This window comes from Muscardinus avellanarius (genome assembly GCF_963383645.1).
Source record: "Muscardinus avellanarius genome assembly, chromosome: 3".
NCBI classification, from domain to species: Eukaryota; Metazoa; Chordata; class Mammalia; order Rodentia; family Gliridae; genus Muscardinus; species Muscardinus avellanarius.
In genome coordinates, this window is record NC_137788.1 from 139,963,341 (window position 1) to 139,984,065 (window position 20,725).

The 20,725-nt window shown below is 55.2% G+C and overlaps 2 protein-coding genes across 2 annotated transcripts; one reads left to right on the forward strand and one right to left on the reverse strand.

Moving 5' to 3' along the window:
• Positions 1–495: 495 nt before the first annotated feature.
• On the forward strand, positions 496–5,647 carry NEIL1 (nei like DNA glycosylase 1; the record flags this gene model as incomplete). The annotated part of the gene is made up of 9 exons (XM_080691662.1): positions 496–929; positions 3,461–3,580; positions 3,662–3,725; positions 3,952–4,051; positions 4,408–4,535; positions 4,905–4,932; positions 5,104–5,165; positions 5,341–5,506; positions 5,604–5,647. The coding sequence occupies 9 exons, from the start codon at positions 496–498 to the stop codon at positions 5,645–5,647; spliced, it is 1,146 nt and encodes a 381-aa protein (XP_080547788.1).
• A 1,028-nt stretch (positions 5,648–6,675) lies between these two features.
• Positions 6,676–20,283, reverse strand: MAN2C1 (mannosidase alpha class 2C member 1; the record flags this gene model as incomplete). The annotated part of the gene is made up of 25 exons (XM_080691663.1): positions 6,676–6,802; positions 6,877–7,216; positions 7,323–7,402; positions 7,496–7,605; positions 7,963–8,106; positions 8,184–8,340; positions 8,422–8,526; positions 8,678–8,772; positions 8,934–9,031; positions 9,166–9,321; positions 9,420–9,505; positions 9,607–9,728; positions 10,041–10,164; positions 10,481–10,626; positions 10,726–10,821; positions 11,022–11,138; positions 11,249–11,341; positions 11,713–11,823; positions 11,987–12,093; positions 13,934–14,123; positions 14,546–14,723; positions 17,754–17,824; positions 19,284–19,407; positions 19,785–19,910; positions 20,177–20,283. 25 exons carry the CDS (start codon positions 20,281–20,283, stop codon positions 6,676–6,678), a joined length of 3,210 nt encoding a protein of 1,069 aa, XP_080547789.1.
• Positions 20,284–20,725: the final 442 nt, after the last annotated feature.

Here is a 20,725-nt window from a genome sequence, read left to right on the forward strand (position 1 = left end):
CAGCTGCCTCTACATATTTTTAAGGCTAAAAGCCTCAATTGTCTCTAGGGCTTTTAAGTCTCAAGGCCTTAATTTCCTTTACATTCTCTCTGTAGGTTAGTCATTAGAATGAAGGGCGGGGTGGGGGGGGCTTTCAGTGTAACAACCCCGCCCCTCCGTGCCCCAGCACTCGCCCAGCACCCAGGCTCTGACTGCCTTTTACGTTCTGGAAATTATTGCCAGAGCAATTTTCCAATACCATCACAGACTTCCTTCTGAAAGGAGCAATGAAAGCCCATGGAAGGAAGCAAGAGTCCTGCCGCCTTCCCAGCCCAAGCGCCCTAGTGCCCTGGCTTTCCCAACATGGCATGGGGTCAGGGACTATGACCAGGCCAGTACTTCCTGCATATCACAATTGGTCAGGCCCTCAGACATCTAAGATGGGTGACAATTCCCACTGCACCAGGTGCCACTGGCCCCTCCTGTTCTCCTCACCCTATAGGGTCCAGCCACAGAATGCCTGAAGGCCCTGAGCTGCACCTGGCCAGCCTCTTTGTGAATGAGGCCTGCAGAGGGCTGGTGTTTGGCGGGTGCGTGGAGAAGTCTGCCGTCAGCCGCAACCCTGAGGTGACCTTTGAGAGCAGCGCCTACCACATCTCAGCCTCAGCCCGGGGCAAGGAACTGCGCCTGACACTGAGCCCCCTGCCCGGGGCCCAGCCCCCTCGGGAGCCGCTGGCCCTTGTCTTCCGCTTCGGCATGTCGGGCTCCTTCCAGCTGTCGCCTGCTGATGCACTGCCACCCCACGCCCATCTGCGCTTTTACACGGCCCCCCCTGGTCCCCGGCTCGCCCTGTGCTTTGTGGACATCCGCCGCTTTGGCCGCTGGGACCCCGGGGGTGAATGGCAGCCAGGCCGTGGGCCCTGCGTCCTGCTGGAGTATGAACAGTTCAGGTAGGACGGTACGGTGATGACGGTCCTGGGCTCCAGGCCTGGCTCTGCTCGAGAGCTCACTGGCACTTTGAGTCCCAGCCTCCATGGGGCCTCGGTCCCCTCAACTGTGGACCAAGATAGTGTCCCTGCCCTGTCTCTCAGCTCCCTGAGCCACTGGATATGGAAACCCAAAGCCCATGTGGGAGGAGAGGGCAGCCAGAGAAGGAGGGGAGGCGCACTCTGAGCCTCAGGCGCCGTGGCTCCGGGAGTCCCACTCCGCTTCTTGGTGTTCCTAGGAGGCTGGGAGCGGGGGTGGGGGGCTTTCAGCATGGTCAGGAGTGAGGCTGCGCGGGATGCCTCAGCAGGGGCGAGAACACAGCCTGCCTGTGGGGCCACCGCTGTGCTTGCCCACTGGCCTGTGCCCTGAGGACGCCTTTGTGACTGTCCCCATCACTGATGATGACATGCATTAGCTGGGTGTGGTGGCACACCTTGAGCCTGGTACTTGGGAGGCTGAGGCAGAGGAGTGCAGGTGCAGAGCTGGACTCAGCAGCTTGTGAGGCCCTCAACAACTTACTGACCCATGCTTGTGTTTTTGTTTTGTTTTTGTGGTACTGGGGATGGAACCCAGGGGCCTTCTACCTATGAGCTGCACCCCCAGCCCTATTTTTTATTTTTTATTTTGAAACAGGACCTCATGAAATAGCTAACTAGGGAGTGGCTTTTGGCCAAATGAGGGGAACATATTAGGAATGGCCAGGCGTGGTGGCGCACGCTTGTAATCCCAGCATTCTGGAGGCGGAAACCAGAGGATCTCGGTTCGCTGACAGTCTCAGCTACCTAGCAAGCCCCTTCACAACTCAGTGAGACCCTGTTTCAAAAAAAGAAAGACTAGGAGGCTGAAATAGGAGGACTGTGGTTCATAGACAGCCTCAACTACTTAGTGAGGCCCTTTGCAACTCAGTGAGACCCTGTTTCAAAATAAAGAATAAAAAATAGGACTAGGGGGTATAGCTCAAAGGTAGAATCCTCTGGGTTCTATCCCTAGTACCGCAATAAATAAATAGACTAAAAATTAGGGCTGGGGGTGTAGCTCAGAGGTACAATACCCCTGGGTTCCATCCCCAGTACTGGGGAAAAAAAAAAAAAAAAAAAAAAAGGAATGGCCACTCTAAACCAGTCATGGTGGCACATGCTTGTAATCCCAGTACTTGAGAGGCTGAGACTGGAGGATCACAGGTTCGCAGCTGGCCTCAGCTTCTTAGTGAGGCCCTCTGCAATTTAGAGAGACCCTGTTTCAAAATAAAGAATAAGCTGGGCGTGGTGGCGCACACTTGTAATCCCAGCATTTGGGAGGCTGAAACAGGATCATAGGTTCACGGCCAGCCTCAGCTACCTCCAAGCTACATTCCAGCCTCATTTTTTTTTTTTTTTATTCTTTATTTTGAAACAGGGTCCCACTAGATTGCTAGGAGTTTCACTAAATTGCTGAGGCTGTCCTCAAACCTGAGATCATCCTGTCTCAGCCTCCCAAGTCCTAGGATTATAAGCATGTGGCACCATGCCTGGCTCCCCAGCACTTTTTATTTGAAACAGGGTCTTATTAAATTCCTGAGGCTGGCCTTCAACCTGAAACCTTCTGTCTCAGCCTCCCAAGTACTGGGATTACAGGCATGCACCACCATCCCTGACTTAACTTTCCACTTTTAACCTCTACATTCGGACTTCTGGACTCCTTGACACTCTCCTTGTGTCCACCACCCAGTCAATCTTCCTTGACCCTTTCCATAAAGAAACAAGACACATTTCTTCTTTGTGGACAAGGAGACTTCTGGCCCTTAGAGGAAGGCCACTGGGCATTCACTGGCCAGGACCTGTCCTCGCACACCTGCTGCACATGGCCAACCTCCAGAGTTTTGAGAAGAGTGAAACTCAAAAATGTCAGATCCGCACATGAGCCGGGCGCGGTGGCGCACACTTGCAATCCTAGCATTCCAGAGGCTGAGACTGGAGGATCACAGTTCGCAGACAGCCTCAGCTACTTAGTGAGGCCCTCCGTAACTCAGACCCTGTTTCAAAGTAAAGAATAAAAATAGGGCAAGGGGTGTCGCTCGGAGGTCGACTGCCTCTGGGTTCCATTCCCCAGACCTGCAAACAAAACAAAACAAAACAAAAAAACCAAATCCACACATGGCCTCTACCCCACCAGGAGTCCTAGACGGGGAGTTCCAGATTACCGATACACCTGAGATCACCTCAGACCAGGAGTCTGAGGCACTGGAGACAGACACATAACCAGACAGACTGGTGTGTGTCCTTCGCACATGTTGCTTTCAGTTGGTTCTTTTCACTTTTCACAATAAATGAAATCCCATATTGTTCCCATTTAACAAGTAGGAAAGCTGAAAGCTACCCAAACTGCACTGGGGCAGGAAGAGGAACTGGGACACCCAGTTTCCTTCCCCTGCACCCAGAGCAGGTTCTCCTAGCCCCTTTAGCCTGTGCGAGGGGCGTGCTGATGGGTCTCATGCATCCAGGCTGTGCCCCTCCAGGGAGAATGTGCTGCAAAACCTGTCAGACAAGGCCTTCGACAGGCCCATCTGCGAAGCTCTCCTGGACCAGCGGTTCTTTAATGGAATTGGCAACTATCTGCGAGCAGAGATTCTGTACCGGTCAGTAAGCAAGCTATGGGTACAGGGCTGGGGGCCAGGTGCGCCCATGTTTGCTGCTCAGCACCCCGCACCCCCCTCCAGGCTGAGGATCCCCCCCTTTGAGAAGGCCCGCACCGTCCTGGAGGCCCTGCAGCAGCGCCAACCGGTGAGGGTACAGGAGCGGGCTAGCACAGAAGCACCCGTGTGCTGCCTCCTGCTGGCGCGGGCAGTAAGTGTGTGCGTGCGTGCGTGCGTGCGTGCGTGCGTGCGTGCGTGCGTGCGTGTGTGTGTGTGTGTCCCCACCTCAAAAGTCCTGCCAAGTCCAGAGGGGAGGTCTGCCTTCGCACTGGCCCTGTCCCATGCTGACAGTCGGGTCCTGCCTGCCCCTTCAGAGCCCAGAGCTGACCCTGAGCAAGAAGATCAGGGCCAAGCTGCAGAACCCGGACCTGCTGGAACTGTGTCACTCCGTGCCCAAGGAAGTGGTCCAGCTGGGTGAGGCCCGGTAGGCCAAGATGGCCGGTGACCTCTGCTCAGCACACTGCGTGACCCATGCAGCTGTCCTCTAGGCATGGTTCCCTCACGGGAGATGGGAGTTTATGGACTCATCTAGGGCTCCCCTTGGTAAGAGTCTGTTTCCTCCATGTCACCCACATGGCAGGCAGGGCAAGGACTCTAAGCCCCACTCCAAGAGGCGGGTGCCAGAGTGATACCTGTCAAGGTCACGCAGTGGGAGGTTTTGGCCCTGACTAAGTCCATCAGCTCGTGCAGCTGAGGCCTGAGCCAGGTTGATGCAGGCTCTCCACTTCTCTCCCTGAGTCTGACCTCTGCCTGGTTCCTCTGTCCCACAGGGGGCAAAGGCTACGGGCCAGAGCGCGGGGAGGAAGACTTTGCCGCCTTTCGAGCCTGGCTGCGGTGCTATGGCGTGCCCGGCATGAGCTCCCTGCGGGACCGGCATGGCCGCACCATCTGGTTTCAGGTTTGGGCTGTACTGCTCACAACAGGCAAGCAGGGGTGGGGTGGAGACCCGGGGTCACAGCAGGGCAGGAACTGGGGTCTCCCCCATGCGGAGATGCCTAGGACTGTAGGGTCTCGCAAGGATAGCACTGTTCTTGAGGGCCTAATCCCTTCCCAGGTGATGCCCCCTTCTTTGAGCCCCAGGGTCCAGCTAGTGGGACTGCCCGAGCACAGGACAGCTTTGTTGAAGTGGCCTGACATGGGAGAGGTCAGAGGCTTCCTAGACAAGGAGGGTACGCTGATCTGGAAGGATGCCAGTCCTGCTTCTCCAAAGAATACTGCCCCTGCTCCAGCCCAGGTTGGTTCTAGAATTATCTTCTTTCCATTTTAGGGAGACCCCGGGTCCCTGGCACCTAAAGGTAAGCAACTCCTCCTGTAACAGGCTGAGAGGGCAGCAAGGACTCCTTGTCTGCAGGGGCCCAGCACCTTCCCTACCCATCCCTCTCTAAACCTGGAGTCACCGAGAGTGGGAGTCTAGGGAAGGGACTGAGGTCACAGGGACCCTTCAACCCCAGCACAGTGTTCTGCAGGGGGCAAGGCCCGTAAAAAGAAATCCCAGGAAACACAGTCTGGGCCGGAGGACAGAATGGAGGTATGGTTGCCAGCTCCTGTCTCTTCCCTGTGCTCCTTGCCCTGGTTGCACCGCTAGGCCAGGTTCCTCCCCCTAACAAAGGTGGCAGAGTGCCAGTGGGTCCTAGCCAGCCTCCAGACTGCTCTGAGGAAAGCCCTCCAGGGACCTTCCGGGGGCCTGTGTCTCCTCTACTCAGGACCCTCCACCCCCAAGAAAGGCCCCTTCCAGAACACAGAGGGCCCAGAGACACCTTCCTGTGAAGACACCGGGCCAGCAGCCTGATGGAACAAGCCTCCAACAGGACCCAGAAGCCCCCACGGTCTCTGAGAAAAGGAGGAGGAAGGGGAGACAGGCACCTGCAGGTGGGCTTCCCTCAGCACCCTTTGGGGAGGGAGGCTGTCGGGGTAGGCCTGGCAACAGGGTCTCAGTTAACCATTTCACCTATTTCCCCAACCCCAGTCCGCCGCAGACCCCAGAAGAGTAAGGCTGGCACCCCACCCTAGGGCCTGAGGGGACCACAGCCTCTTGGCAGGGCTGCTCCTTGCTTGCACCCATTCCTGCCATCTTGCCAGGAACGAGGCCCTGTCTGAAATCCCAGAAGCAGCACTTGAAGGACTGTATGCCCAGGTGCCCTTGGCTGTTCCCTGCACAGCTGTGGTGTTTTTAATTTTACCTGAAAACTTGTATTTTCTAATAAATTTTAACTTCTTGGCACTTCTTGGGGGCAAGTCCTGATGGCCAGGTTGGAAGAGCCAGCTGCCTGGCCCTGGGGACGAAGCTACCTCCTGAGCAAGGCACACTGAGCCCTCATCCCAGTAACTAGGCTCCTATCTGTCCAAGGACAGGCTGCGGCTGAGGGCCAGCTCCTCAGAAGGGGTACAGAGAAGGCCGGGCGTGGTGGCACACACTTGTAATCCCTGCGCTTGGGAGGCTGAGACAGGAGGATCACACAGATTTGAAGCCAGCCTCAGCTACTTAGTGAGGCTCTCAGCAACTTAGACCCTGTTTCCAAATAAAATATAAAATGGTCTGGGAGTATAGCCTGGAGGTAGAAAGCCTCTGGGTTCCACCCCCAGTACCACCAAAAAAAAAAAAAAGAAGAAGAAGGGGTACAGAGAACCTGGCCCCCAGGGTCTACAGCCCTTAGCTTCAGGACTGCTCCCCAGCCTGGCCCTGGCTAGTCTCAGCTTCTCCAGCAGGGCCAGCCAGAACCTCTGCCGGCACAGGGGAGAAGCTTCTTGTCTCATGGGATCTTGGCTTAGGGTCATCTAAGGTCCCCAGTCTCTCTCCTGGGGGCTGCAGCCTAGACCTTGTGAATACAGGCAACCTTAGCTCTTGCCCTTGCCTCCAAATATGTAGGCAGATACCCTCCTGTCCTCCCTCAAAGCCTGCGGTAGACCAGTAGAAGCTATCAGCAGGCTGCTTGCTGATGCAAGGGTTTATTTTAAGAGGTTGACCAATCCTTGCTTCAGGTGAGGGAGGGGGAAAGGGCCCCCAAAGCTTCCAACAAACAAAACAACATTCCCAGTACTCAGTTTGGAGGCGGCTGAAGCACAAGCAACAAGGACCTCACTTGAAAGGGAGAAAAGGTGAGCTTCAGGCGAGAATCCCGAAGGGGCAGGTGGCCAGCAGGGTCTCTCTGCTCCAGGAGGTTGCAGCTGGAGAATAGGAAGGCTGTGAGGGCCTGGTGGGGCGGGATCCCACCTCCACCCCATCCTGCGCCTCCACTCACAGGAAGGCCTCCTGAACCGGCAAGGATGTGTGCAGCCAGCAGTCCACGTGGCTGCCATGAGCCTCATACAGCCTCAGGACCAGCTCCCGGCTCTGGGCCGTGGCCTCAGCCTGGAGGGCGGGAATTAGCAAGTGGTGGGCGGGGAGGGGCGTGCCCAGGCAGGGCCCGCCTCCAGGTCGCCCCACCCTTGCCTGCTTGACGGTCTCCAACACCACAGCTGGTGAAGAGAGGGAAAAGGCGCTCCAGGTGGTGGCGGGCGCGGGTCCTGACACCGGCAGCGCCAGCAGCGGGAAGTTGAGATTGTAGGCAGCGGGGATAACACCAGCATCCTGGAAGGAGCCTGGAGCAGAGCCGGGAAGGGAATGCGTGGTGGAAAACCGCTTCCTCCTTGCAGGAGAGGGTGCTGGGCTGGGCTCAGGGCAGAGGCTCCAGGGCCCCACACTCACCCTTGTGTGGCATCAGCGCGTAGGTGAACTCGTGGCGCCCCATGTCCGCGGTGGCGTCTGGGGCCTTCGGTGCCCGCAAGCTGGGTGGAGGAGGGGGTTGGGCCAGGCTGGAGCTGCTGGGGTCCCAGCTTGGGAAGACACTCCTCCCCTCCCCACGCGAGTTCCCCACTCACAGCGAGAGGCTGAGGACGTTGCCTCGCACCGACCCTCCGTACTTGCAGTCATTGAGCAGGGCCAGCCCGAAGCCATGCTCTGACAGATCCATCCAGCGGTGGGCCCACACCTGAGGGGCAGACCCAAGCCCCCACTGGGCGACCCTGTTCCCCTCTCTGTGCCCCAGTCCTCAGACCTCCTATCACTAGGGTGATCCTGAGCTCTGGAACCACGACAGAATCCTAGTTTCCACTCTAGGAGGCCCTTGGGCACGCCACCCAACCGGCCTCAGTCTCAGTTTCATCATCTGTGAAGTGGGGCTAAATGCCATGAGTATCCTACTAAATGTTAAGCCTTTGGTACAGCGTCCGGCATGTTAGGAAGCAGCAGACGGTCCTCCTCCTCCTCCTCCCCCTACACCACACAACTAGCACCTCCTCAGCCAGGGCATCCAAGCCCTCCTTTCCCCACATCCCCCATGTCAGACCTCAAATCGAGCCCAGTCCCAAGAGGTGTTGCAGTGGGTGGGCCGCTGCAGGTGCCCAAACTGAATCTCATAGGTAGCCTGGGGACTCCGCACACGGGCAGGGAACTCCACCTTCAGGAACTTGTGGGTCTCGTGCCAGTGTACCTGGGCATGGTGGGAGGGGAGTTACATACTGGCCAGGGCTGGCTCTCCTTGCCAGCCACTGCCCTGCGCCCTGGTACCTCAGTGTGGAAGCGGACGTAGGGGCAACCAACGTCGAGCACGACCTCCTGGCTGAGCCGACTGTTGGGGCTGATCTGCAGCAGGAACCAGGCACTGCCCCGGAGGCCGCCCTCGGTGCCAACCACCAGGGTCCCTGCCTGGCCCAGCACAGGTTTCCTGCAGAACGGGGTGGCAGCGCTGAGCCAGGGCAGCCTGTATTCCCACCGCCGCCACTCCCACGTCTGGCCCGGCCTGTACCGTGTCTCGAGGTGGTAGTCCATGACGTCCCACGCATCCCAGTATAAGGGGACATCATCGAATAGCACAAACTGGTTCCCCAGAGCACCCTCAGCAATGGCCTCCCTGGAAGGCCACAGGACTGGGGTTACGCCCCCGTATAGCTCTGCCCTCTCCAGCTGCACTCGTGGGGAGGGGCAGGGTAAGGAAGCCCAGGGGACACAGCAGTCTGGGATCCACATGCCAGGCATGGGGAAAGGACGTGAGGGGTTGGCACCTGCCAGAGGCCACCAGGACCAGGGACGTCAGGCGGCCTGTCGGATCCAGCCTCACCCGGAGGATGCCATTGTCCAGAGTCACGGAGCCATCGGTCTTGGGTGGGAGAAGCCTTGAGGCTGAGTCTGTAGGGGCTCCTGAGACCAAGTCCCCCACCCCAGCCCCGGCCCCTCGCTCCAGGCCGGGGAGCTCAGAACCCCCAGTGTTTAGGGAGTATCCCAGGATGGCCTCAGCCCAGCAGGAGTTCCAGGACTTACCTCTTGCACCACAAACACGGGCTGCTGGGGCAGCAAGGGCTGCAGTGAGGTGGGGGTGGGAACAGGGGCATAGCCCATGCTGGGCACCGTCACTAGGGCTGGGGATGAGGCCTGGGCATCAGAGCAGCCCTCTGAGCTTCCAGAAACCTTGCTCAGGTAGGGCTGGGGTGGCCACCCTCTCCAGCTGTCTGGCCTTGGCCCCTCCTGCCAGGCAGCCCTCCCCAGCTCATACCTAGGCTGTGGGCCCCACCGGGCTTGGGCAGGGACAGCACTTCTGTGCGCTTCCAGGGCAGCGTGTTGACAATAAGGAAGCCCTCAGGACCTGGCTCCCCAGCACACAGGGCTGCAGCTGCTGCGCTGAGCAGCGTATTGGCATGAGAACGGATGTCTGAGGAGAGACTGTCTGGTCACAGGAGACACCAAGTGCCCCAGGCCACTCTGTACCCAGCCCTGGGTTGGAGAGTGGCAGCCTCCTGTCAGCCTCACCGTCATAATACTTCATGGCGTCCTCAGCTACCAGCTGGATGCAGCTTCCAGTAACTACATCATGGAACTGGTTCAGGAGCAGGAGCCTGCACAGGCCGAGGGGACGGATGGGAAGTTGGGAGGGGAAGCCGCAGAGGTGTCGGGGTGCGAGGTCAGCTGGGCAGCAGGGTGCGGGTGCCAGACTGACCTCCAGAGGTGCTGTAGCTGGACTGATGGGTACAGGAACTGGGCACTGCGGGCCAGGGCCAGGCTGCTGAGCAGCTCCACATCATGCAGGATCCGCTCGCATTCCCGGTTCCCCTTCTTGATCTGTGCCCAGAGTGGGGAATCAGTATGGAGTCAGCACAAGCATCCCAAGACACCTCCCAAAGCCCTCCCTTGCTGAGAACCCCGATGGTCCCCAGAGACTCTGCTGATTAGGCATCCTGCCCCCAATGCCTCCCCTCTACCAAACCCTCCCCCTTCTCCAGGGAGGCTCAGTTTCACCTCCTGCAGGCCTTCCTGAGGACGCAGCTCTCGCCCTGTCCCCCAAGCCTCTCCTTGGAACAGTAGCCTGCCCTTCCCCCCACAGTGCAGACCGAGGGCACACCCTGCCTGCTGGCCCTGCGGCCTGGCCCTGACCTGGGCATGGGTGGTATAGGTGCCGTTGTGCAGTTCCAGGAAGAGCTCCCCAACCCACGTGCACAGCTTCCCGGAGTCACCCTCCAGCATCTCGAAGAGTTGCCCCGGAGAAGACAGCTGCACCCTGAGGGAGACCACGAGCCCGGGGCCATTCGCCCACCCTTCCCCACTCCAGAGAGGACTGAGAGGTCCAGTCCCAACAGGGGCGCCACTCCACGCATCACTCCAGAATGCTCCCTGTCCCTACAGGGCCGGCTCTGAATAACCCAGAGAGCCCCTCCACCCTCGGCATTTCCCCACCCTATCCCCAGGGTGGGTTTTGGAGGAGTGCCTGGGCCAGGACTGGGGCAGGACAAGGCCCAGGGCGAGGTGGAGCCAGTGTGTGAGCAGGGAGGCTCAATGTGAGGCTTGGGGGGGCCTACAGGAGGCCCAGGTCTGACCTGGGCAGCCCATCGGTATTGCCCAGCCGCTTCAGGCGGTCCAGCATGGTCTGAGTGGGACCACCACCTCCATCCCCAAAGCCAAAGAGGAAGGCACTGTGGTTGGCCCGCCCCTTGTCCCGGTTGTTGGTCACAGTCTTCAGCACCTGGACAGGTGGGACAGGACAGGACAGCCATGGGTCAGCCTATGAGAGGACACCCAGCCCTGTCAACCCGCCCCCACCTGGCCACAGGTGTCCCCTTACCTCCTCCACGCTGCCCTGCATTCCATACGAGTCGCCAGGTGGGAAGTGGACGAGCACGCGGGAGCCATCCAGTCCCTCCCAGAAAAAGGTGTGGTGCTGCCACCAGGAGGCAGGCAGGGGAGGCCAGAGTCAGGGTAGAGGCTGAGTGGCCTTCCCCTCGTTCTGCTCCTGCCCCTGCCTGCTATGCAATCCTGCTGGAGACCTACCTGCTCTGGGTGAGGACATGGGCATCTACCCAGGGTCTAACCAGCCTGGGCAGATGTAAACGGGCCTGATCACCCCTGGGGCGTGCTCACCGGGAACGAGTTCACCAAGTTCCAGCTCAATTTCTGTGTCAGGAAGCGCGTGATGCCACAGCCCCGCATGATCTGGGGGAGCTGCGCAGAGTAGCCGAAGGTGTCTGGCAGCCAGAACTGTGAGGAGACAGGCTCTGGACCTCCTGGCGGGGCCATGCCCGCCTCAGCCCTCCGGCTCTGGGCCACGCCCTCCACCTGTGCACAGCCAGCGACAGCTCCCAACCTACCTCAGAGCACATCTTTCCAAACTCCTGCAGAAAGAAGTTCTGGCCCTGCAGGAACTGCCTGACCATGGCCTCTCCACTGGGAAGGTTCCCATCCTGGCGGCGAGGGGGAGGGAAGCAGCTGTAGCCAGAGCCAGGTGGGAAACAGGCAGGCACTCAGGCCAACCGCACACGCTGTAGGAGAAGCTGGAGCTGCTCCGATGCAGGGCTACAGCCAGGCCAAACACGTCTACCTCCACGCTTCAGGCCTGGCTGCCCATCAGCTCGAGGGTAGTGCTGGGCGTTCAGACAGCCTGGCCCCTCTGGAGTTCCACCTTGGAGCCCCAGGTCTTGGGGCTCTAGGGATAACGAGAACTGCCACGGAGGCAGCATAGGTGGCTTGCAGAAAACCATCAGAAAAGCCGGAGGGTGCTCGGGCCAGCGGAGGGCAGTCCAGGGCCACACAGATCCAGGCTGAGTGCACTTACCATTTCCACCCAGGTGCCCCCTACGGGCACAAACTGCCCTCGGCAGGCAAACTCCTGGAGCCGGGCATGCAGGCCAGGGTAGTGGTTCTTTACCCACTCGAGCTGCTGAGCCTGTGAGGCAGATGGGTGGCAACTAGGCCAGGAGTGCCAAGAACCCCAGCAGGGCCTAGGATCTAGAGCTCGGGGACTGCTCGAGGAGCAGCCGCAGGCTTAAGAGCCCCCAGAGCCTCGGGAGCTGCAGGACCCACCCTGCCTTGCAGAGCTGCCCTCTGACCTGGGAGCAGGCAAAGACGAACTCGGCGTTCTGCTCCATGAGCTGCACAGTCGTCACCCAGCTCCGGGCACATTTCCGCACCGTCTCCTTGAAGGGCCAAAGCCAGGCTGGAGAGGAAGCAGAGGACGGGTGGAGGGAGCGGCCAAGTCCCCAGCTTCTCACAGGTCTCCAGCTCTTCCCCGAGCAGCCCAGGCCCTTCACCCTGGGAAGCCCTGTGCTGTCCCTGGTGGGCTGTCGCTTCAAATCACTCCTGCCGGTGAGAGCAGAGGTGGGGAAAGGAGGCTGCAAGGCTGAGGTCCATTTTGTAGGGCAGGAAATGGAGCCCCAAGCCCCAGAATAGTCTCAGACATCCTGAGAAGATCCTCTAAGAGAGAACAGAGATTACCTCGGCCTGGCACTGCTGGCGGCTATGCCAAATCGAGAGTGTACCACCCAGGACAGGCCCGTACGGCCAGCTGTCCACGTAGGCACCACAGCCACTTATTCTCTAGGCCTCAGTTCCAGCCCTACCGGCTCAGAACGCCGCATGCTACCCACACTGTGGCACAGCAAGAGAGCCGTTGTCCTGCAATTCGCAAAACTTAACTGGGGCTGAGCATGGTGGCACATGCTTGTGATCCCAGTGCTGGAGGCTGAGACAGGAGGATGGCAAGTTTGTGGCCATCCCTGGCTACTTAGTGTGGCCCTCTGCAACTTAGACTGTTTCAAAATAATGAATAAGAAATAGGGCTGGGATAGCCGGGCATGGTGGTACACGCTTGTAATCCCCGCGCTTGGGAAGTGGAGACAGGAGGATCACGCAGGTTCGAAGCCAGCCTTGCTGGCTTAAGAGACCCTGTTTCCAAATAAAATATAAAATAGGTCTGGGAGTGTAGCCTGGAGGTAGAAGGGTTCCATCCCCAGTACCACCAAAAAAAAAAAAAAAAAAAAAAAAAGAAAAGAAAAGAAAAGAAAAAAAGAAATAGGGCTGGGGTGTAGCTCAAAGGTAAAATGCCCCTGGTTTCCATCCCAGTACCACCACACACACACACAAAAAAAAAAAAAAAGGAGAAGAAGAATTAGAATTAGAAGATGAAGAAGAAGAAGAAGGAGGAGGAGGAGGAAAAAACTGCGTCAGAATCAATATTGTGGAGAGTTTCCTAAAAATACGGACTTTCAGTCGGGCATGGTAATGCACACCTATAACTCCAATACTTGGGAGGCTGAGACAGGAGAATTGCAGGTTCAAAGCCTGTTTCAAAATAATGAATAAAAAATAGGGCAGGGGGTGTAGCTCAGATTGAATGCCCCTGGGTTCCATCCCCAGACCTGCAAAAACAAACAAACAAAAAACAATAGGGCTGCAGGTATAGTTCAGAGGTAGAATGCCCCTGAGTTCAATTACCAATACCAAAAAAAAAAAAAAAAAAGTAGACTTCCCATAAGCCTCCTAAACACTGCTCCAAACTCATCAGGTTCAAAGCTGGATTCCCATCCTCCCTGGACACCTCCTCCCATGCTCCAGACTCCGTCTCAATTATTTTCACATCCCCTTTCTCTGAGCACTTGGGCACCTTGTCAAACTTCCTCATTCTCAATTTAAAGGTTACCTCTGGGAATGCTCTGTGGCTCCACTCAACCCAGCTGGGTTTAAGTGCCTTTCTGTGCCCTCTGGCCACTATAGTTCTCCACACTACTGTGCCAGCCTACTCTGTGATCACCAGCCTCTGTAATACCACCCCTGGTGTCTGGCATCAGGCCTCATAAGGAATTAGGTTTTGTTGAAAGAAAAAAGAAGCCACAACTAGCAGAGCGCACAGTCCAGTACCTCTGCTCCATGTTACAGACAGGGAAAACTATGGTACAGGAAGGGCAAGAAATTGCTAAAGATTACACGGTGCTGCTGGGGTCTCGCCAGGGCTTCCAGGGCGCTTCTGCCTCCCGCCAACACCAACAGCTGCAGCCTACCTGTATCAATGTGGCAGTGCCCCATGGCATGGACGGTGTGCTGGCTTTCACCTCCACGTTGGCCAAAGAACCTAGAGGCCAGGGCCTGGGCTGCTGGGAAGGTCTCAGGCTGGGTGGGATCACACACATTCACCATCTGGTTGGCTGTGTACAGGGCCTGGAAGCTTCGCTGGTTGTCCTTCCCGAGGCCCTGCAGCAGGGTTCTGCCCTTAATCCTCCTCTCAAGCACAACTCCAAAACTAGCCCTAGCTAATGTCCCAAAGTCTCAGGAGAGCACCCACACCTCGAACCTTTGCTCCTGTTGGTGTCCCCACTCGGCATCATCTCCCTTTACATGAAAAAACTCTCTTCCTTCTCTGGATTCCAGAGACCCAGGGATCTGACTCAAGAACAACTTGCCTAGAGCGGGGTTCCAGTAGACATCCCCAAACTCACATGGCTTTACTGCCCCCTTTTCAGAAAAAAAAAAAAATTACTCAGAAATCCACCCCTTTAAGCAAATAAACAGAAAGATGTGGTGACAGATTTGGATTCTTTTATGTATCTAGTTCGTTCCCTAAAAGGCATCACTCACTTTGGGAATGTATGCTCTAGGGGGTGGGGTGTCAGTACCTTGGCGATGCCCAGCAGCAGCTCCAGATCCACCAGGAGCTTGTGGACATCCCGGTGGAACACAGCCAGCTCGGCCCGGCTCAGCTGGAAAGTCTTCTCGGGGTCAGGAGCTGCAATCATGCCTCCCTTCCCGGCACCCAGAAGCCCATTGCAGGCGACTTCCACATAGAGGGTCAGGCTACAGGAGTGGGGTGGCAGCCTCAGGCCAAGTCCCAGAGAACTCTGGGAGTTGGGGAGGGGACATGCAGGAGGCATTCAGCTGAGCCCTCCCAATTCACCCTGAGGTCCCCATGCTGGTCCGGTGTGTGTGGATGGTAGTAAACACCATGGCACCCAATGTCCTGCTGACCAGTATTCTGCCTCCATCGGGGGGAACAGTGGCCAAGTTCGCAACCCTGTGGATTTAGCTTTGTATTTCCAAAGCTGTGAGCAAAGCACTGCCTTAGTCTCAGATTCTCTTTACAAACTGAAGGGGTTTGGATCTCCCAAGGCTCTGTTCAGCTCAAGCTCCATAAGGCAGCACAGGTAGCCATTCCTGAGCGTAGCACCTGGGCTGCGGTGCTGTGCTCTCAAGCTTCAGAAAGCAAGCTTAGCTGCTGCTGCTTCTTTCTTTTCTTTTCTTTTTTTCTTTTCTTTTTCTTTTTTTTTTTTTTTTTTTTGTGTGTGTATGTGGTACTGGGGATGGAACCCAGGGCATTTTACTTCCTAGCTACATCCCCAGCTCTATTTTTTTTTTTTTTTTTTTTTTTTTTTTTTTTTTTTTTTTGCGGGTCTGGGGATGGAACCCAGGGGCATCTGACCTCCGAGCTACACCCTCTGCCCTATTTTTCTTTATTTTGAAACCAGGTCTCACTGAGTTGCAAAGGGCCTAAGTAGCTGAGGCTGTCCATGAACTGTGATCCTCTGGTCTCAGCCTTCATGCGCCACCACGCCCGGCTCTATTCTTTATTTTAAAACAGGGTCTCACAGAGTTGCAAAGGGTCTTGCTAAGTAGCTGAGGCTGTCCGCAAACAGATCATCCTGTCTCAGCCTCCCAAATGCTGAGATTATAAGCGCGCGCCTCCACACCCAGCTGTGTTCTTTTCTTTTTTATACTGGAGATTAAAACAGGGACATTCTACCACTGAGCTATACTCCCAGTCTTATTTTATTTTTTATTTTGAAACAGGGTCTTGCTAAACTGCTGAAGCTGGCCAGGAACCTATGATCCTCCTTAGCCTCCCAAATACTAGGAGTACACGTGTGTGCCACCAAAACCAGCTGCAAACTCAGCTTCTTGAGGAAAGCCTTCCTGATGCTCCTCCTCTCTACCTAGAGCAGGACAGGTTCCCTATTGATTCCCCAGTGGTTCTATTTCAGAGCCAGCACTGATTTTGCAGTTGAGTACTTCTGTCTCCCTTTGCTGTCAAGGACTATTTATTCGGCACCATTCCCAGTGTTTGGAAGTATCTGAAATACAGTTTTCAACAAATATCAACTATGATAATAATGCCTAAGAAGCTTTTTAGATAGTATTGATACAACGTCCACTTTATATACAGAACCTAAAAAATAAGGATGCAAACTATCAGAGCAGGGCTGGGATGCGGCTCAGTGGTAGAGCACTTGTTTAGCATGTGTTAAAGCCCTGGGTCTGCCGGGCGCGGTGGCGCACGCTTGTAATCCCCGTGCTTGGGAGGCGGAGACAGGAGGATCGCGCAGGTTCGAAGCCAGCCGCGTTGGCTTAGGAGACCCTGTTTCCAAATAAAATATAAAATAGGTCTGGGAGTGTAGCCCAGAGGTAGAAGGGTTCCATCTTCAGTACCACCAAAACAAACAAACAAAGTCCTGGGTCTGATCCTTATTTCCACAATAAACAACAAACAACAACAACATCCCAAGATTTTTTTTTTAATGGGTCTGGGATGGAACCCAGGGGCATTTGACTTCTGAGCTACATCCCAGCTCTATTTTTATTCTTCATTTTTGAAACAGGGTCTCACTAAGTTGCGGAGGTCCTCACTAAGTAGCTGAGGCTGTTCGCGAACTGCAATTCTCCAGTCTCAGTCTCCTGAATGCTGGGATTTGTAAAAGCGTGTGCCACCACGCTCGGCTCCCAAGTTTGTAAAAATCAAAACAATATAATTTCAAAATGGTAAAAATATGTCAAAATGTTATCTCTAGGCTAATGGGAGTTATTTCTTTGTGCTTATGCTGGGCATAGTGGCGCACGTTTGTAATCCCAGCGCTTGGGAGGCTGAGACAGGAGGATTGTACAGGTTCAAAGCCAGCCTCAGCTACTTAGTGAGGCTCTCAGCAACTTAGTGAGACCCTGTTTCCAAATAAAGTATAAAATAGGTCTGAGAGTGTACCCCAAAGGTAGAAAGCCTCTGGGTTCCATCCCCAGCAACACACACACACACAAAAAAATTTCTTTGTGCTTTTCTATCTTTCATAAGACAAAGATTAAGAGCCGGGTGTGGTGGCGCACACTTGTAATCCCCGCACTTGGGAGGCTGAGACAGAAGGATCGCACAGGTTCAAAGCCAGCCTCAGCTACTTAGTGAGACCCTGTTTCCAAATAAAGTATAGCCCGGAGGTAGAAAAGCCCCTGGGTTCCACCCCTAGTACCCCCCTCCCACACACACACACAGACAAAGCTCATTTTTATAGTAGGAAAAAGTAATACTTTCTCCTTTTTTTTTTTTTTTTTTTTTGCAGTACTAGGGGGCATTCTACCTCCGAGCTACAACCCCAGCCCTATTTTTTATTCTTTTTTTTTTTTTTTTTTTTTGTGGTACTGGGGGTGGAACTCAGGGGCTTTTCTACCTCTGGGCTATACTAACGGACCTATTTTATACTTTATTTGGAAACAGGGTCTCACTAAGTTGCTGAGAGCCTCACTAAGTAGCTGAGGCTGGCTTCGAACCTGTGCAAGTGTGCGCCACCACGCCCAACCTTTATTCTTTATTTTGAAACAGAGTCTCACTGAGTTCCAAGGGGCCTCACTAAGTAGTAGCTGAGGCTGTCCTCGAATTATCTTCCTGTCTCAGCCTCCCACATGCTGGGATTACAAGCATGGGTCACCATGCCTGGTGGGGAAAAAAGTAATACTTTTAAAAACCAAACAATATGAAAATGGTGTGTGCTGGAGGTGGGGTGCATCTGGAGGTGGGTGCATGTGAGGTTATTTGGGCCTCAGATCCTCCACCAGGGCACAGGAACTCACCTCCGGGGATCTCCTTTTCCCAGCCTTTCAGTCAGGACATAACTGGTCTTTTCACCCTCTTTGGTCAAACCCTGGTAAGGAGGGGAGAAAAGAGTTAGGGCTTGAGGCCTCTGGATAGTTCATGTGAAGCATAAAACCAAGGTAGGCTAGAAGCCCCTCCACTTGGTCCTCAACTCTGGTTATTATTTATTTATTTATTTATTTATTTTTGTGTGTGGTAATGGGGATTGAACCCAGAAGCATTCTACCTCTGAGTTATTTTGAAACCAGGTCTTACTAAGTTGCTAAGAGTCTTGGTAAGTTGCCAAGGCTGGCTTTGAACCTGTGATTCTCCCATCTTAGCCTCACAAGTACTGGGATTACAGATGTGTGCCACTGTGCTTGGCTTGGTCCCCATCAATGTGTCTTTTCTCCCAGGCAGGGCCAAGACTGACAAATCCGTGACTCCTGGCAGCAGATGCTCTACAACTAATACCATGACCACCAAAAAATACCTGTTTATTAGCAGAAAAGCCCATGGACTTATGGGAAGGTTCCTGAGCAGGGGTTGTGAGGCTTGAGCGTTGCTCTGATGGCCTCTGCACCCCTAAATAAATATCAGGAGGGAAGCCTCATAAAGTCAGGGACAGGTTTTCCTTATTCCTTCTTACCCCTCAGTGCTTAGCAGAGTGCACCAGGAGAGATCTGCTGTACCCAGCAAAGGGAAGGGGAGGGAGGGTGGGCCTCTGCATTGTTTTAGGCCAGTTTGAATCCTAGGCTCGGAATCTAATTTGGAAGGAACTCCTGTGAACCAGTGAGCAAACTTTTATATATTTCAGTTTCTTTCTTCATGTGTATGGTACTGGGGATTGGACCCAGGGACATTCTACCTCTGAGTTATATCCCCAGCCTGATATTACTTTTATTTTGAAACAAGGTCTTGCTAGGTTGATGAGAGTCTCAGTACTAGCTGAGGCTGTTATTTTAGTTTCTTAATCTGTAAATGGACATAAAGGCCTACCACACAGGATTACAAAGATTAAACTGATGTAACACCTCACAGTGGTTATAACTGGGGAATGGATGGGGTGATAATGATTTGAATGTCTTATTTGATTCTATTTATAACTGGTGAAAATTTCCTACATAAACATGCACTGCACATTACAGAAACTAGTTTATTGAAAACTAGGGTCTTAGCTGGCATAGTGGTACATACTTGTAATCCCAGTACTTGGGAGGCTGACACAGTAAGATCACAGGTACATGGCCAGCCTCGGCAACTTAGTGAGACCCTATTTCAAAGTTAAAAAGAAAAAAAAAATTGGGCAATTGGGCTGGGGATGTAGCTCAGAGGTAGAATGCCCCTGGGTTGATTCCCCAGGAACACACACACACACACACACACACACACGAAAACACAGGTACCAAGCAGCAACTTCCCAAATCCTGAAATCCTGAAACCATCTTACAGATAAAGTCACTCAGTTGTGGCTTCTCTATAGTCCAGGGTTAAAATGTGGCCATACCTGCCCCAACAAGGCCCCTTACCTGAACAGGTTCCCCATCACGCCAGACCAGGCCTTCTCCATCACTTTCCCAGCGAAGGTGAACTTCCTGGCCCACCCATGCTTCTGGTATGACCAACTCTACCCGGAACCAGCAGGTCCACCATCTGCAAGAGTCACTGTGATGGTCCCAAGGTTTGGAAGCCCTATCCTGCATACTTCCTTGGATTAAGTGTCAGCAGGGTCTTAAGATTTCCTCTAAGCCTCTGAAGAATCACCAGCTACTAAGCTCTGAGCCAGAAGAAATGGGTGGGCAGCAAGAACAGAGAAAGAGGCAGGGGAATCAGGGGTTCACCTCAGGGTTGTCTGGAGGTAGTGATAGGATTCATGAAGACTCCCAAGATTCTGAGGGACCCAAGAGCTGTTCCCAGCAGGGGGCGCTGCTGTCCTACTTAGCGCAAGGCCGGGGACAATGGGGGCGTGGCCCTTGGAGGTGGCGAGCAAGCCTGGAGAGGAGGGCTTTGCATAGGCGGGTGTTACACACGTGGGTCCGAAGCTGTAGCCGACCTCGGCGGGGGTGAAGTCCTGCTGGACTGCGTCCTGGTAGGGAAGCCTCTCTGGCGTCAGGAAGCTGGAGAGAGCGGCCACTGGGACGCTGTCCCCGAAGAGCCTGGGCGGGAGGGGCCGGTGGGCATACGCTGGAGGCCGCCCCCGTTCTGGCCGAGGTGGGGCCAGCCGGGCCGGCGGCGATGAGCTCTCCCCAGCCCCCTCCCACTCGGCGAGGCCTCGCAGCACATCCCACCAGCCCAGGCCCGTGTCCTGCCCGCGGCAGGCACTCAGTCCCACGGTCCAGGTGGCCACAGCCTGGCTTCCCCCGGAAGGGAAGGCTGAAGCGCGCGGAAGCAGCCAGCTGGCTGCCCAGGCAAGGGGCCACACCTGCCGCGGAGGTTACAGTCGGTGAAGTAGAGGGGCGACACGAACTTCTCCACTCGCTCCAGCGAGGTGCGCCAGTGTTTCAGAGCCGGCGCAGCCGCCGTCGCCATCGCCGTGCGCCTGCTGCCTCCTCCGGAAGACTCTAGGTGCTGCGCTGCAGTCCGCGGCCTGGAACCAAAGGTTCCGGCATCTGACGGCGCCTTCCAGCCCCGGGCAGCTTTTCGTGGAACACAGGCTGCTCTCGAAGCCCAGCGGCTGCCTGAATTTTGGACCAGGAACTTGAAAGCTAGAAGCTGCACTTTGACGGCTTTCCCCTCTCGTCTGAGCCTAAATATAATGGGAAGTTTGACGAAAGTTCTGGAAAACCTTGGGATAGACAAAACCCTTAATCTGACGCGACAGATGGGAGCCTCGGCTGCCGTGGACCTAGGATTCTGACTCCGGAACCAGTAGTTCCCTCGTCCTCCAGCCCACCACCAATACTAGCTTAGTTATTTCCGCTAACAAGAACCTACTTTGCTTAGTCCTAGGTGGTTTCATGCTGATTTGTGG